This window comes from Eufriesea mexicana, unplaced genomic scaffold, assembly GCF_001483705.2.
Source record: "Eufriesea mexicana isolate 0111107269 unplaced genomic scaffold, ASM148370v2 scaffold6108, whole genome shotgun sequence".
Classification (NCBI taxonomy): Eukaryota; Metazoa; Arthropoda; class Insecta; order Hymenoptera; family Apidae; genus Eufriesea; species Eufriesea mexicana.
Window position 1 is genome coordinate 70,535 of NW_016914007.1, and position 15,384 is coordinate 85,918.

A 15,384-nucleotide genomic window follows, 5' to 3' on the forward strand; every position below is an offset into this window, starting at 1 on the left:
AAATCACAGTTGACTCGCGAAGCTACTTTCATAATTTAGCTAAACCGACGTAGAACAAGCGCAACGTCTGCCTCGGAACAGAACGGCTAATTACGAGCGTCTCACCATCGACGATTACGTATCACGCGCATAAATATCGCCGTGACGGAAACGTCGTCGCGCCTCGAGTTCCGTTACATAAAAGCTGCGCGCAACACTCGTAACCGCGGAATTTATTCGCCATAGAAACGGCCCGGTTTATAAATGAGCCGCGGGTTTTATTAATAGCCGTATGCTTTCTCTTCACCCACGGGAGACCATTTCCGCCAAGTTTTTCGCTGGCTCGTGGATCGCGTCGCGTTTCTTGCCGGTCGACTTCCGTTCGAACAAGAAACCGGGGCGAGCTCGAAATTAGGTTCGGGCCGCGTCGGTTCCAGCGGGAATTTATGGAATAACAGTAGGTCCAACTTCTAACGCGATCCGACAACTCTATAACGAAGTTACTTCTTTCACCGGTGCCCACGGCTCTTTCGCAGTTCCCTCTGCCTCCTTTCGATTAGCCCGCGCTTTTATCGCTTCCGCCGCAGTCAGAATTCCGTAACTCGTCACCCGGTGAAAGTTCCATTACCATTTTAATTGCCATTCGATCCAGCCCGATCGAAACACGCTCGTGATTAAGTTTCGCGCTCGGCAACCGACTTTTTCTATCTCCAGACAGAATCTCTCAGAAGCAGACGTAGAATTTGACTGTGAAACGCGTCGAGATTGAAGCTTTCCGTAATTTATTTTCTCCACCTCCTTTTTCTCTGTAGGACACGTCTCTGATTGCACGCAGACTCGTTTGAAATTACACAGAGAAGCAAGTGGAAAATAATCTGACAACTATATGTACACGCGTATCCATAATACAATTGACAAGTGCGTTCTACAGAAATTAAGCGACAACGCGAGGTTGTTCAGAAGCCTCGACAAAGATAAGTCCTTTCGGCAAACGTAAATAATGACACTAGCAGGCACATGTGGCAACTTACGCGTAAAACACACACGGGACACGTGAGACGGAAAATATAAACGCGTGAAACGAATAATCTAGTGGAAAAATGACGTAACTTGACACGTTGACTGTCACGCATTTTGTACATGCACCACGATAAAATAGCGACAAATTATCACCGTTCTCTATTCAAAATTCCCTGTTTATCAGCGTTGTTCGAATTTTCAAAAAACGAATAAAATAAACCAAATATAAATTTAAAAAATTAGTATCACTGGTCCACTGTGGAGACAGGTACTGAGCACTGGTGACCATGACAGTGATTGCAGTCAACGTGTTAAAATTGTCAAAATAAAACTGTCATATTTGCTAACTTATACATAACCCTTTCTACGATACTATACATTATATATAAAAAAAATAAACTATAAAAGAAGAATAACAGAAAATGAACGAAAAATTATTTTTAAAAAATGGGAAATTTGCGACACGAGATGGATACAGAAAAAAACGAGAAAGAGAGAGCGGAAGGGAGCCCGATCGCGCGGTCGAGAAGAGGCGGAAGCGCGTTAGAAAAGCGTGTACCTTCGCGACCGGAAGCCCGTCCGCGAGCTTCGTTTCACATGGGCGTTCTACGGGCGCGCAGATCGACGCGGCGTCGCATTCGTAGAGGCATCTCCGTTAATTGACCTAGTGTTCTCATGTACGTCGTGTTCGCCTGCGTAATCTTCCCCACGTCCGATCAGATCTCATCGTAATCGCAAGCGAACCGTTCGTCGTCCGGTTATACACGTTTTACACGTTATCTTACCGCGACTCGCTAAGATAATTGTTTGAGCGTGATCTTACCACGTAGATATAGGCAACGATTAGTTTTCGTCGGGAACGCTGCCACGAAACGGCGGAGAGGAGAGGAACGCGCGAGCTCTCCGCGTTTCCGCGACTGTCGGGAGCGTTCCGCGAGCAGGAGGAAAGCAAAAGAGGAGATAAACAGAATGATCCTCGCACAGGGAATTATCATCAACGAACAGGAAGCTGTTCCTCGATCGACGATCCGTCGACGATGATCGCTGCAGCCTCCTTCGACAATCTTCATCGCTCCACGAACGCGCCCCAGGCTGAGCTTCGATTCTTTCTTTCGGCCGTTCACCACGTTCCTTTCGTCGATAACGCCGTTCTTTTAATAGCAGTCGCGTGTATATGCATGATCGATTGTATTTAAATCGCAGTCGTATAGAAAAGGGGACAGCCTTGCACTCTCACACGCCGTTCCTGCATTTCCTTCTAATTCTTTTCCTAATTTTTCCGGCCGACTTTCGGGATTCGTTAGATCCACGTTTTACGCGCGAAAATTCGAATTTGACAGAAATTTCAATTGCTCGTCTCGTTTCGTGACTAGGGATTCGAAAGAAAATAGCGCGGAGATAAGCTTTCGATCAGACATTTAAGGATCAGTTTCTCGAGTGCCGATTGTAGGAAGAAGAGGATCTTCCTCGGAGCTAGATCGTTCGACGCTGCTGGATCGTCGAAAATTGTCGGTTGACGAAGATCATTCTCCTTAATAGCTGCCTGAAATTGTACTGCCCGTTCTGCAAGTGCGAGCAGATTGATCGTTTGTCGTCGGACGTCGTGGTAGCACCTTACGGAACAAAGAATCTCAGTCTCAGCCCTCGAAGAAGGCTCCGAGTGAACGGTGGTGGATGCAAGAAACGACCTCGAATACCGAGAGATGAAAAGCGATGCTCTAGGAATGGGGCGCGTGTTGTAGAACGCTCGCGCGCAGAAAAGGAAAGCGTTTCCCCTCTTGTTCTCGTAGGCGTTTGGCGTTTAATCGTCGTCGTCGAGGCCGAGCAGCTCCGGCGGAAGTCGTCTGTGCCGGCAGCAGAGTGTCAGACAGAGCACGCGGACTGCCAGCCGAAACTGCGGGCTCATGGTTCCGAGGACCACCGCTTTCCAAAAACTGTTCATCACCCCCAGCCACACAACCGCAAAGTGGAGAAACGGTACCTGCAAAGTGACCAACAGATGTACGAATTAACGAATTATCACGAGGGACCTTGGATCTTCTGGCTGCAAACATCGAATACCTGCTCACTTGGAAGATAGCGGTAAATGACGGATCTTTTTAGGAAAGGTAATACAACGGTATAATGCAACTAAAATTAGAGAATGCTAGAAACATTTTGAGATGTCTGATTTTTTCCTTGTTCGGAATCAAATTCTCGCTCGAATTTCCTTTGCTAGTGGTGAAAGACGGTGGTGAATAATGGCTCTTTTTAAAAAAGTTAGCTCTTAAAGTACTTTAGAGTGGTGGAGAAAGTATAAAAGTAGGTTAAAAGGCAGCCTGCTGGATGGAATTCGTACGCATACGACATTGAGAGTTTACATTTCTATCCAAATTTCTTAGCTCGAGTTTTGATTCCGTTTAAGTGGAGTTTCGAGCAACCAACGAATCGATACGATCTAGAGTCTGTGAAAGTAAGCCAATGTTACGGGAAAAACCCAGCGAAGAATTATGCATATTTAAAAAAGGTGATAGATAAAACGGGTGTTCTACACTTTCAGGAAAGGACTTGGAACCACGCTAGAGAACGAAGTATACAACTGTTTGAAAATGAGACTCTATAACTCTCTAAGCTATAGCTTTCGGAAAGAACAACAGAACATATAGAGACTGACCTTTCCCCAATATTAGCCTGGGTTCATACACAAAGAGCAACATTTGAATTACCTGCGGCGGTCCGTTAACGACAGCGTATATCCGGAGAACGGCAAACGGTGCCCAGGATAGCCAGAAAGCCATCACCAGGACAAAGGATATAATGTGACTCGGATTGCTCAGGTTTTCCGAGAGCGCAGTCGCGTACTCCTTGTCGTGGATCAGTACGCCGGACTTTAGCTTCCTCATCATCATGAAGATGTAGCAGTAGGTGTAGACGATGGTGATGACCGATGGGCCTAGCACGAGGATCGACAGAGTGATGCTATAGGCGGCCATGTTGCCCCAGTCGAGCATGCAGATGAACGCCTCCCGGTCGAAAATCGGCTTCTGGAAACCTAGCAGGGGCGGGCAACATATCATCGCCAGGCTGATCCACGTGAAGACCATCCAGCACTGGCATCGGGTCTTCGTCTGCACGGTCTCGTATCGCAGTGGTTTCCTGTGCAAAGGAATCGTTTCGTTAGTCAACTCATACGCGAACTGTTCATAGTTAAACTTTTGGTTTCGACAGGATGAGCTGCGTGTTGGTTGGATTGGAAAGTCGAAGGTTACGGTTCGGCTTATAACAGTGCAGGAGTCGAGGATATAGAGTCTAACGAGCGACGTAGATTGCTCGGGTAGCTGTGTTGGCGGTAAGCAGATGCGAGTCGTTGATCGAAGGAGATATGGATGGAACGAGTTAGATAGTTTGACGAAGGTTGTCTAGATTTCGGTAAACCCAATCTTGACTTAGACCTACGTCATTGGACTACGAGGTAGTTAGGCTAGTGAGAGATACTGTATTACCGTAGAGGTAAATTAGAATACATATAGAGATGTAAAGAGTGTTTGGTAGGTCATGTTTGGTAACTCGAATATCGAAGGAGGGTACAAGAAGGTTTAAAGACAAGGGTCTTCAAGGTTGTAGGGTACGTGTACAGTAGAGGAGAGGGGAGATTTTAATTAGGTATGTTGGAACGTACCTGATGGCCAAATACCGATCCACGGAGATCCACATGAAGGTGTAGGCAGATACCGCCCAGAGAGTAACCTCCAAATAGCCGACGAAACGACACACGACGTCCCCATAGACCCATCTTCGCACCAGCGCCGGATACACCGAGAGCGGAACCACCAGCATACCACAAAGAAGGTCCGCCGACGCGAGAGACAGCAAGTAGTACTTTATCACCTCGGAGGGACCTATGCGGTGTGATGCTCATTTGTATTTACCTCGAGTGTGAAAGCTCGAAACGCTCGCGTTTCACCGAATGTTACAGTTTTCGACTGTTGCTTTTTCTCTGTTCTGCGGTGATAGGGTCATCGGGACAGGAACTTAAAGGGGACAAAGAAACTAGAAGTTATTGCGATAACTGACGGTAGGATAGTGTCGCGAGACCATAAAATAGACCTATTTCGATCGAATTTAGAAAAATATTCTACTCAGCTAATGAATATATTATTTAAATGGACTATTTTAGTTGGATTATCTAACTAGTGTAAAATTTTAATCCGGTGTACAGTGAGTGTCAAAGGTATTCGTACAATAATTATAGTCTTTTAATTGCCTTTCCACAAGTAAGAAATTTCTACGCGTTCTGCCAAATCTCTAGAATGGATGTATTGAAAAAGAACGAAGGAAAAGATATCGTAATAACAATTTTTAACATGCCGAAATATTTAAAGTAGATTACTCATCTAAAGAGGTACCGATCGCAAAAAATTGCGATCCTAAATAGCTTTTCATTTAGAATTTATAGAGTGTACGAATGCTTATTGCTTCACGAAAATTCGTCATCTTTTTCATAATATATTTCTCTGTGCAGCGATTAGCAGGAATATCTACAAATTTTAGTTAAGAAACTGAGTTGTACGAATACTGTTTACACTCACTGTACCAGCGAATTAACGAGTCTAAGAGTGAAGTGTATTAATGTCGCAATTTTTTCAATATTCCATTGCATCGATCGCATTGTACATTTCTAATTAAAGATACGGGAAGCTGTTCGCGAAAAAAGGAATCGTACCAGACATACATTCTGTATCTTAGCAGAGTCTCCTATCTTAACCGCGAAATCAATCACTGTCTCAACTAATTTATTTAAACGAAAATGACACGTGAAGGTACTCACCACGGAAATTAAGGTAGGTGATGATGATGAGGAGATTCGAGCAGATGATGGCGACACCGACCACGAAGATGAGGCTCGCCTGCATGACAGCCTCCAGCGAGGGCTGCTCCATGCCGCCACCCTTTCGAGCTGCATCCCCCCACCCGCCCTTAGGTGCTGTTACCCGTCACCCCCCCTTTGCCAACAGCCGCTAAACAGCCAGGTGCTAGGCCCTCCTGGTAGCTCGCACCTGGTCCGTCTCCGCTTCCGGAATCTCCTGTCTTCTCCCAGAGACCTGCCCTGCCGGAGGCTGTCAATCCTCCACCAGCAACGACAAACTTTGCCCGAGATCTTTACGCGAACGTACCTTCTCTAACGACCTCGTAACTTTGGCGATCTTGATGGAGGATCGATACAGCTATGTTGCTGCAAGCAGAGAGTAGAAATCGCTGACGTTTCGCTTTAATGTTCGCAGGTATCGCGAGGTGCTTGCACGATCACGATGACACGATGTCGGTGAAGTGACCGATGCGAACGAACGGAAGGGATGAACGACGAGGTGGACAATCGAGTACCGTGAGATTCGGAGACCTGGATGAACCTGACACGATTACAAGGCCCGTGTTTTCTCGGGCAAGTCGCGTGACGTGACAGCGATTAGGTGCAAAGTCGGATTCTCGTGTGAGAAGGAGACGTTAAGAAGCGAAACAGAGCACTACGACGCTACGTGGAATCGGATACAGGGTTAAGTAGCGGAATGATGACACTAATAATCGGTAAAGAATTGCCAGGCGAGTTTAATCAACGAGGATAAAAATTCCTCGGAGTCTGCGATGAAACCTCATCCATATTCCGATAACCCGGCAATGAATCGGATTCTACGTCGCATACCTACCACCCCTTCATATCCTGACGCGTGTACGAGCTGCTGGAGGAGCAAGCCTTTCGAGACACCTTTCGCCATTGGGAAATGCGAAGCCGGGCATAACTGCAATCAGCGAAGAGCCTTTTCAACGCTCGGACCACTTTCCAGGTCCCTCGTCAGCTGACGCACGACGTCTCGCTCGACACCGTGTTTATACCAGGGAATCCCGCTCGCGATCGCCTTCTACGTGCATTTGGATTCTGCAGCGAGAGGTCGGCGTGCTTCGGGGGCCGGATTGAATCCCGGAGGGTAGATTGTTGGGATAACGGGAAGGGTGGAAAGCGGTGCAACCCCGTCGATAGTCGTTCTTTTTTCATACACATTCTCGCGAGGGCCACGTAGGCCAGGTGAAACTAGCATGGCCAGTACACGCGTCCTCTAGCTATCGACCGTCATTCATAATTCAGCCGAGTCGATCCTGAATGGAGGGCTGTATTACGAAGCGTCGCGTAGGCTGGCCACCATCGCCGAATTAAAGCGGAACTTCTATATTTTAATCGGGACACTTGCTTTGCTAACCGCGAAACATAGGCTTCGAGTGCAGCTGGCGAAATAATTGATCGTAAGTAGATGCGGACTCGAGTGTTTCGCGTTCTTGCCCGAGTGTTTGCTCGGACGGTGTACGGGTTTTAATTTCGCCGAATTTCTCTGTCGGCATTGTTTTAGTATTGTATGAGCAGGTAGATCGTTTCGAGCAGCGTTTTCGGCGGACCTGTGTACGTTTGATCGTTGTTTCGGCAAGTTTAGGAATGTATGCCGACGTGTGTCATGGTTTACTGTTATTCCTGCAACTTTCTGAGTGCCTTTCCAGCTCTGTTTACAGTTCCGGAAGTCGATTAAAAATTCACGAAAATAGATACGATATGAGAAAGTAATCGAAGCTTGTGCATATTTCAAGGAGGTACTCTAACTGGAAAATTCTGATTTTAACGGAAGCACGTGTACACGTGAAGTACAACGAGTTACACGTGGATCTTTTTCTTTCACGCGAGTGAAATCATTGCTCAGAGTAACAGTCCGATCTCTATTTTTTTAAATGCAACTATAATCGTTACGACAGGGGATAGAGTTTTACAAATAACAAATGTTTAATTTTTAGTACTCTGTCAGCCTATAGTAAAAATTTCTTTCAGTGAGATCCCGTTTAAGAAATAAAAACAACGTTGAATTTTTAATCCTTGCTTTTACCCCCTCGGAGTAATTTTCTGCCTACAAAAATTTACACTGTCTAACGTTAACAATTGAGAGCATAATTTTTGAATAGAACATTTTCGCTAGCCATCGCAAGTACAAAAACAAACATACCTTATTAAATTTTTATTACGAAGTATTGGAATATGTATATTTCCTGTCGTATCATTTGAGAAAAATAGTGGAAAATTCGAAATACCATCTATGCAAAGTATTAATTCTTCCTGACCGAAGATATTTTCCCTCTGAAAACCGTGTGACTGAATATTCTTTGCAATAAATCAGACAAATACGACTGACACGTCCTAATCTCGGATTCAAACAGCGTACGAAGGCAAATATTACGTGGGATCATCCGTTCATGCCCACAATCGCCGACCTCAAGATAAACGTCATTAAATGACTCTCGATACCGCAAGCTTCGCTGGATTCTCAAGGTGTACCAGGCGTAACGAGCACACTCCCGTCTCAATTAAAACCGCATTCTCGCGCACACCATAGAGAATCACCGTATCCGCGATTCTCAGTCGCAAGATAAACGTCGTTAAAGCAACCTTTCGCCGTGGGTACTAACGCGACGATCGTTAACCTCACCTCGTAAACCGTGGGTACATATATACAGACAAGATGGTACCCGATCGCGAAAACGCGCTCTTGACAGGACAATCAGCTGCTCGAGTAACGTTCATGACGAAATGAACCCTCGCAAAATCAATCGAATCGACGTAAAACTAACTCCTCGAGTTTTGCAATGCTCCATAATGTTCACGTAGGACATAGAGAACGACTGATTCACCGATAATTCAATTTTCAAACTAAACAAATTTTGTAAAATTAAAGTTTGGATGCTTAAAGATTGAGAGATGGTTCAAACAAGATGTTCCAAAGAAAAAGATACAATTCTCATTTGCTCCATTTTGTAGAACTGGATATCGAGAATAATACTTCGTACATTTAAAGTAATACAGGGAAGCAATAATATTACACATCCTTAGCACTCTGAGAATTTTTGCTCCGATAGACCTAAACCCCGACACTCTTCGATCTTGGGAAACTATCAACTTTTGCTTCACAAAGAGAAAAGAATTATAAATATCGATGAAATTATTTACACAAGTAGCTCCATTCGCCTGTCCAATTTCTTACACGAAAATAAAAGCAAAAAATCATGCAGACTCATCAACGTCTCCTTAATGACGTCAATGAAGTGCAAAGGGTTAACAACAACCACTGCAATGATAGCGACGAAGCACAGTGACGCGGTGGCAAGTGAATAAAATAAAATGGGGAAAATATCGACACGAGTGTATGCTGTTGCTAATTCTATAGAGGATTAACTTGGCAAACGTGAGAGCGCTTTTAAATATAGCTCGTGCAGCAAGATGTGAAATATCTTTCACTCCAAGTAGTAACGAGGATCTGTCCAATTACGGGGTGAAACGTTTCGAGAGTGAACGTCAATAAAAGTAGAGTATGTTCAACTCTGCAGACACGATTGGATATGCAACAATAAAAAGGAGCCACGTAAACAGTCGGTGTCTTGAATGGAAGCGGTATAATGGATCATCCACTTGCAGGATGTTTCCGCGGTTATCGCGCTTTCTATCAGATTAGCTATCAGCTGGAGGAGGGAGACGCAGAGTCAACCATGAACGTGAAAAATTCTCACGATTTTTCGCGGCCTGCGTATCTAGAGTACGTGATCGATGGAACATGGTCAACCACGGTGAACAACGCGAATGATTGTTTAAATCGTGACGGAATCATGCGAGTATCTCCGATAGGGGCTCGTGTTAAGCAGATCTGAGTATGCATCGACACGCGACATTGAGTGACGGTCAAGTCTGTTACATAAAAATGCGGGGCTTAATGAAGCCCCGACCTTGTCGCGTTTGGATTTGAAAATTAAGTTAGAGCACATGTGTACTCTCTCTTGCCTCTTCCTACGTCGCCTTGTAAGTGTCTTATCGTCAGAGGTCTTCGAAGACACGTGACGAGTGCACATGCCATGTTCTCCCTCTTTATCGCAGCGGTAATCGTGAACGTGGATAAAGATTAATTAATTATAACCCTTCGCGTTTGTAGCGACTAATGGTAGGAGAGTTGAGAATTTTAAACAGGGTTCAGCGTTATTTTAGCTAAAGTGGTAGCCGGAGATTGTATTTTCAGTAATAGAGGGTGAGATACGCGTGTGGGTATTTTTTACTTTGAACGACCGTCACCTTTTTTTAAATATAAAGACCAAGTCACTTGATATTTCGAATTTATAGGACGGGAATATTTTTCGTCGACTAATTTCGTGGGGGATTACTTTGCGCTCGTGTCGCGCTAAATTCCGATTTCGCGACTGAAAGTTTGGCTGATCCGATATACTTCCATTGCCTGGCTTTTTTGACTTGGAAATTCGTATGGAATAACAGTCGTTTGAAGTCGAAAATTGGAGAGGTACGAATGCTTTTGTGACTCGCCGTATATACAGCATATGTGTATCGGATAAAATAGAAATTCTAATGTGGCCGAGGGAAACGTTCCTCCGCGGCGGGTGGGATTTTTCGAGGGATTTAAATTTGAAAACTCGCAGAGAAGAACGCTTGTTACGAGAATAGTATTCTTTTAACTGAGAATGGTAAAGAAAGCGTACCCAATTAAGGGAGAAAATGGTTGGGAAGGTTTGAAGAGTCGCAAACTCGGACCAACGTCAACGGGATTCCGCGGCGCGTCTTCAATTCTATAAATGTCGTTTGATACGTAAAAATAGACGCGACATTTTTTTCAACAAACATTTTTTTCACCGAACGAACGAGAGAGACCCTGGTCTGTCGCGAGTTTCTTTAAATCGTGCCTTGGCCGAGTGCACGCGCACTCGTCGTTCATTTCAGAGTAAATCGCGTGGAAAACGAAGTCCTGCGCGAAGAAGAAATGAAAGGAAGAGAAAAAGAAAACAGAAAAAAGAAGGGAAACAATTATTTCGTCGTTACAAACTCGTTATGAAAATTCCACCCTGTCGTATCGCGCCACGGTTTCCGTTATTCGCCGCGCGAATGACTGTGCAGGAATGATTAAACATCGTTGAAACAACACTGAAAAATCCCTCGACCAGGATTTTCACGCGTGCACGATTTTCTTTGATTATTTCCTCCTTTCTTCCCATCGTTACAAAGCATTTACGTCCGAGTTGCCAACGTTACCCTCCAAAGGCACTGTTTATCTCAGTTTTACGATAGAACACGGCACACGAAAGTAAACTAGAAGGAGCAGGTACAAAGAATTCTTTACCTTAGCTGCTTTAGATTTTCAAGACTAACGAGAATCTCAATGTAAATGGCACAGAAGCAAAGACAAGCGAAAGTCAGCGGGCAACTTGTTAAGTAGAAAGTTGCCAATCCTCTGCGAGACATTCTACACTGTTATTAATAAAGGTGTACGATAGAATTATTTAACTGGATTTATCTCGCCGCTGGTGGAATCGAAAAATATACCAACAGGAAATTAAACTGGAACCGTTGTTGCGTTAAATCCGTAGCGAGAATTAAACGAACGGGGTATAACCAGTTCGCCATTTTGGAATGGATCGTATCGTGAAACGATACGGAGAAATTCGATCCCCGAAATTAAAAAATTTCCACGTTTCCCGTCGAAACGACTTTCGGCAGACCCGAAACCCACTCTCACCCCGGCAACGTTTATTTTAATATCGCTATACTTAAGTCGATCGCGCTGGATATTTGCATTGATTATTATGCAATAAAATAACGCGCGCGCCGCGTTCCACGCGATTTCATTATCCGCGCCCCACACGCAGCACCCGATTGCAATTTTCCCTAATCGCGTCGTAATTCGCGAGCGGCGATTTTATTAAACCGATCGGCCAGATAACAAGCCGAGAAAATTATACACGTCGTCGGGGTTAATTTTCATTTATGGGGGCAAGAATATCGACCAAATGGAAAGTGGTATCATTTACGAGGAAACGCGCTCGATACGCTCCAACGTACGTCGAAAACTTTCTATTTCTCCGGGAACTTGGGAGCATAAAAAAGGGAAGAAAAATAGAACGACGATCACCCCCTGCGATTTTCCATCGACATTTCGTCTCCCTGCGCAATTTTACCCAGCGCCCGAACCCATTCGGAACCTTCGGCTGGGAATATTCGACGACCTTACGACAACCGACAATTCGCAGGAAATGGAACGCGATCAATTCCGTCGACGATTTTGATCAAGCCGCACAAATCATCGCCGTGCACGCGCCGCCGCCCGAAAGCGAATTAATCCACGTGGCTGACTTTATTAAACCTTTAAATCACATTACGGCTCGGCTAGCGTCTCGCTTTCTGAATTTTGCCCCATATACCAAAAGTTATTACGCCCTCCGACGGCTGACTTTTACACAGTGCTTCAATTAATGAGAAAAGTTCCGTACCCAGGGGGTTGGTCCGCTTCGTCGATATTCTTTATCCCCGTGGACGCGTTTCACCGGCTGGCATAAGCCGAGTGTCTGGGCCTAGCGACGAAATACCGGTCGAATTTCTCTCTATGTGCCACGGGGTGCGCGAAACGAAACGAAACGAAAGAGGGTGGAAAGAGGAAAAGCGAGAGAGACCAAGGGGTAGTCGAAACGAGGGACGAGGCGGTGCAGAGCGAATTAAAAGTGCTCGTTCGACGATTGGATCGCTGCTTGGTCGCGTGCTGGCAATTTCGTCGTTTCCATTTCAACCCCGAACGCGTGGTCGATGGAAAGGGGTAGAGAAAACGGGAGAATGATAGAACCAGGGGAAAACAAATTGTCTCGAGAGTTCCTCGCGAGATTTACATCGAGGCGTCGCCTATCCACGGCTAGCCTGCGAAACGAAGATGGAGCAATTTCTGCGGCGACTCGAGGCTCGTTTCAACCCCTTGCGACGGTCATCGCGACGCTTCTTGCCCCGTTGGCCGATTATTTAATTTCCAATTGAACGCTCGTTCGCGTTCGTTCGACGTCCTCGAGCTGGGAGCCGATCGGTTATCGTTAGCTCGGTGGACGTCGCACGGGACTCGGCTGTGATCGAGAAAACGAGCAACGAGGGTACGAGTGCGAGGTAAACGGGTGTAAAAGGTGGAAGGAGGAGGAAGAAGGAGGAAGAAACGGGTCGGTGGGTTATTTCCGGTGACGCTCTCGAATTATCGTCGGAGCGGGTACGAGCTCGATGCACGTTCGCTCGAGAAACGTTCGGTCGCGTCGCGTCGCGTCGCGACGCTGGGCCACCGTCGTGTAACCGCGATATAACCACGGCACACGGTACACGGATACGTATATAGCGACGGGGATGGCCTGCCTTGTTTAGTTAACCGAATATTTGCCCAATGATGCGCATGTCGTGATAAGTCGACGGGAGCACACAGATAGGCCCGAGTCAATGTACATCCGGCGTCGGTGTACGTCGTATCTATGTATTTTCCGTTCTCTCCTCGCCTCGTGACATCAATTTTCGAACGAAGCCGTGTGCGTGCGCGCGCGACCGGCTGAGTGTGTACGTGTACGTGCGCGGCCACGGTAGGCTGTGTGCGGGTGTATGTCAAAGAAAGCCGAACGTGGGCCACACCGTGAAAGGGGGATGTGAAAGGGTTCAGTTAGAGGAAGTAGAGGAAGCGGGGGCTAAGAGAGATAGAAAAAGAATAAAATAGGGAAGCGACGCGGGGTTGGGGCGAGCGCGAGACAGTGAAAGAGCAAGACGGAGAGAGAGAGAGAGAGAGAGAGAGAAAGAGGGAGAGAGCGAAAGGAGGAGAAAGGTTGCGAGAAACGGGGATGAAAGAGCAACAACGAGAAGGATCGTCAAAGGAGAGCACGCATTGTGCCCGTGGAATCTCCCTCTCCAAGATATCCATTCACGGTTTGATTACAGATGAAAGAATGATTTCGTTATTCGATCGGTTCTCTCTTTCTATCGAAATGGAATAATGGAACGGAACCGGAGGCAGCCTCGGGGTGAGGCGGTCTTAAATGCAAATGAGACTTAACCTTCTCCACCGAGTTCCCGCCGTTCGAAGTCAGCGAGTATAGCCTGGAGCTTTTCGTCGGCGAATCTCGCGCGACGACAGCTCGGACCAGGCACAGCTTCTGTCGATAGACGAACACCGTGGATGCTACCTTGGCTGTGTCGCGCGGCTCCACGAGCTGCCTCCTAGTGCGCACAGGGTGAACAATCGGGCCGAAGAAGCGGGAGCACGTGAATGAAGAGGGGTATATACGTATATATATAAAGAGCGAGAGAGAAAGAGAGAGGGAGAGCGAAAACGTAATTTCCGGTCCACGCAGCATCCCTAATCGTCGCGAGATGAGCGGGTAGAGCGTGACGCGCGACCTAGCAGCCACTGCCATCTTTGCTGGATGCGTGTGCGTTTAATCGGCAGAACAGACCGTCGGACCACGTACCTCCTCGATTTCATCCTGATCTCGTGTACCACAGCTCCGCCAGTGCCTCGGACGCCGCCAGTCTCCGGCTGGGTCTGCCCGTGCTCGCGCCACTTTTACCCCTCGATCTCGATGGGCCGACAGAGGGACGACGACGTCGAGAGAGAAAGAGGGAGAGACGGTTGGCGTGTGTGTGTATGCGTGTGTGTGACTGGGACAGAAGCAGCGAGTAACGGAGAGACAGACTACTGGCAGAGACACGGAGCGAGAGAGACAGCCGAGCGAGCGAGAGGAAAACGGAGCGACGAACACACACTGAAACGAGGGATGTTCACTGTGGCAGAGACGTCCTCTCCTCTAGGATTTCGACTCGGGACGTCCGTCAGGCCAGGCACATCTTTCGGCTCTGGTTCCAGCGACGGTCAGACGTTCAGACGCGCTCTCGTGATCTGCGAACGAGATCTCAGGCGAGACCAGCTCGAACGAGACGCGGCTGTCAGCACGTAGAGCGCACATTTGCGCTCGGCCGACCCGAGCTGGGCTTTACTACTACCGCCTGAGTCCGCTTCTTTCCCTCGGCCCGGGAGCCGAGGCGTCGATACCACGACGACGCTTGCGCGCCACCCCCGATCCACCCTTTCCCACCCGGGCATTTTCACAGCGCATTGGCTCGGAGCCTGCCGGCGCGACGCCTAGGCGCCCTGCACGAACCACGACGTTTCTCCTCGCACCTTCCCGTCCCGAAACACCTGAAAATCCTCTCGATTTTCTACCAAATTCTCGCGCCTCCTTCAACTACGCCGATTTCTAGCCTATCTCGTCCCCTCCCGGCCCGTTTTCTTTCCCCAGTTTCGAACCTGGTACAATCGGCAACCTGCTAGCCTCCTCGACCGCTTCTCGACGCGCTCGACACGTGCTCCGACGATGTCGGTCAACGGGGGCTGTATCGTGGTTCCACGCCGAAGCGGTAGCCCGCCTTCGACGCTTTCAATCGCGACAGCTTCGTGTCGCAGCTGCGTCACGCGCTCCTGCTCGCTTGCCAGCTTCGCTCTTGCTTTCTCTCCTCTTGCTTTCTCCGCGTGCTAGACGTGG

The 15,384-nt window shown here is 47.3% G+C and overlaps 1 protein-coding gene across 2 annotated transcripts; it reads right to left on the reverse strand.

Annotated features, from left to right (window-relative positions):
* Positions 1–1,975: 1,975 nt before the first annotated feature.
* On the reverse strand, positions 1,976–14,828 carry DopEcR (G-protein coupled receptor DopEcR). 2 transcript variants are annotated; one of them, XM_017906756.1, is made up of 6 exons: positions 14,609–14,828; positions 6,681–6,773; positions 5,807–6,211; positions 4,658–4,877; positions 3,705–4,134; positions 1,976–2,980 (listed from the first exon to the last, which is right to left on the reverse strand). In XM_017906756.1, the coding sequence occupies exons 3-6, from the start codon at positions 5,916–5,918 to the stop codon at positions 2,801–2,803; spliced, it is 942 nt and encodes a 313-aa protein (XP_017762245.1). In that variant the 5' UTR covers positions 5,919–6,211; positions 6,681–6,773; positions 14,609–14,828; the 3' UTR covers positions 1,976–2,800. The 2 variants fall into 2 exon arrangements, with proteins under 2 accessions (XP_017762245.1, XP_017762244.1); XM_017906755.1 differs by lacking the exon at positions 6,681–6,773 and having other exon boundaries at positions 14,314–14,828.
* Between the last annotated feature and the right edge of the window lie 556 nt (positions 14,829–15,384).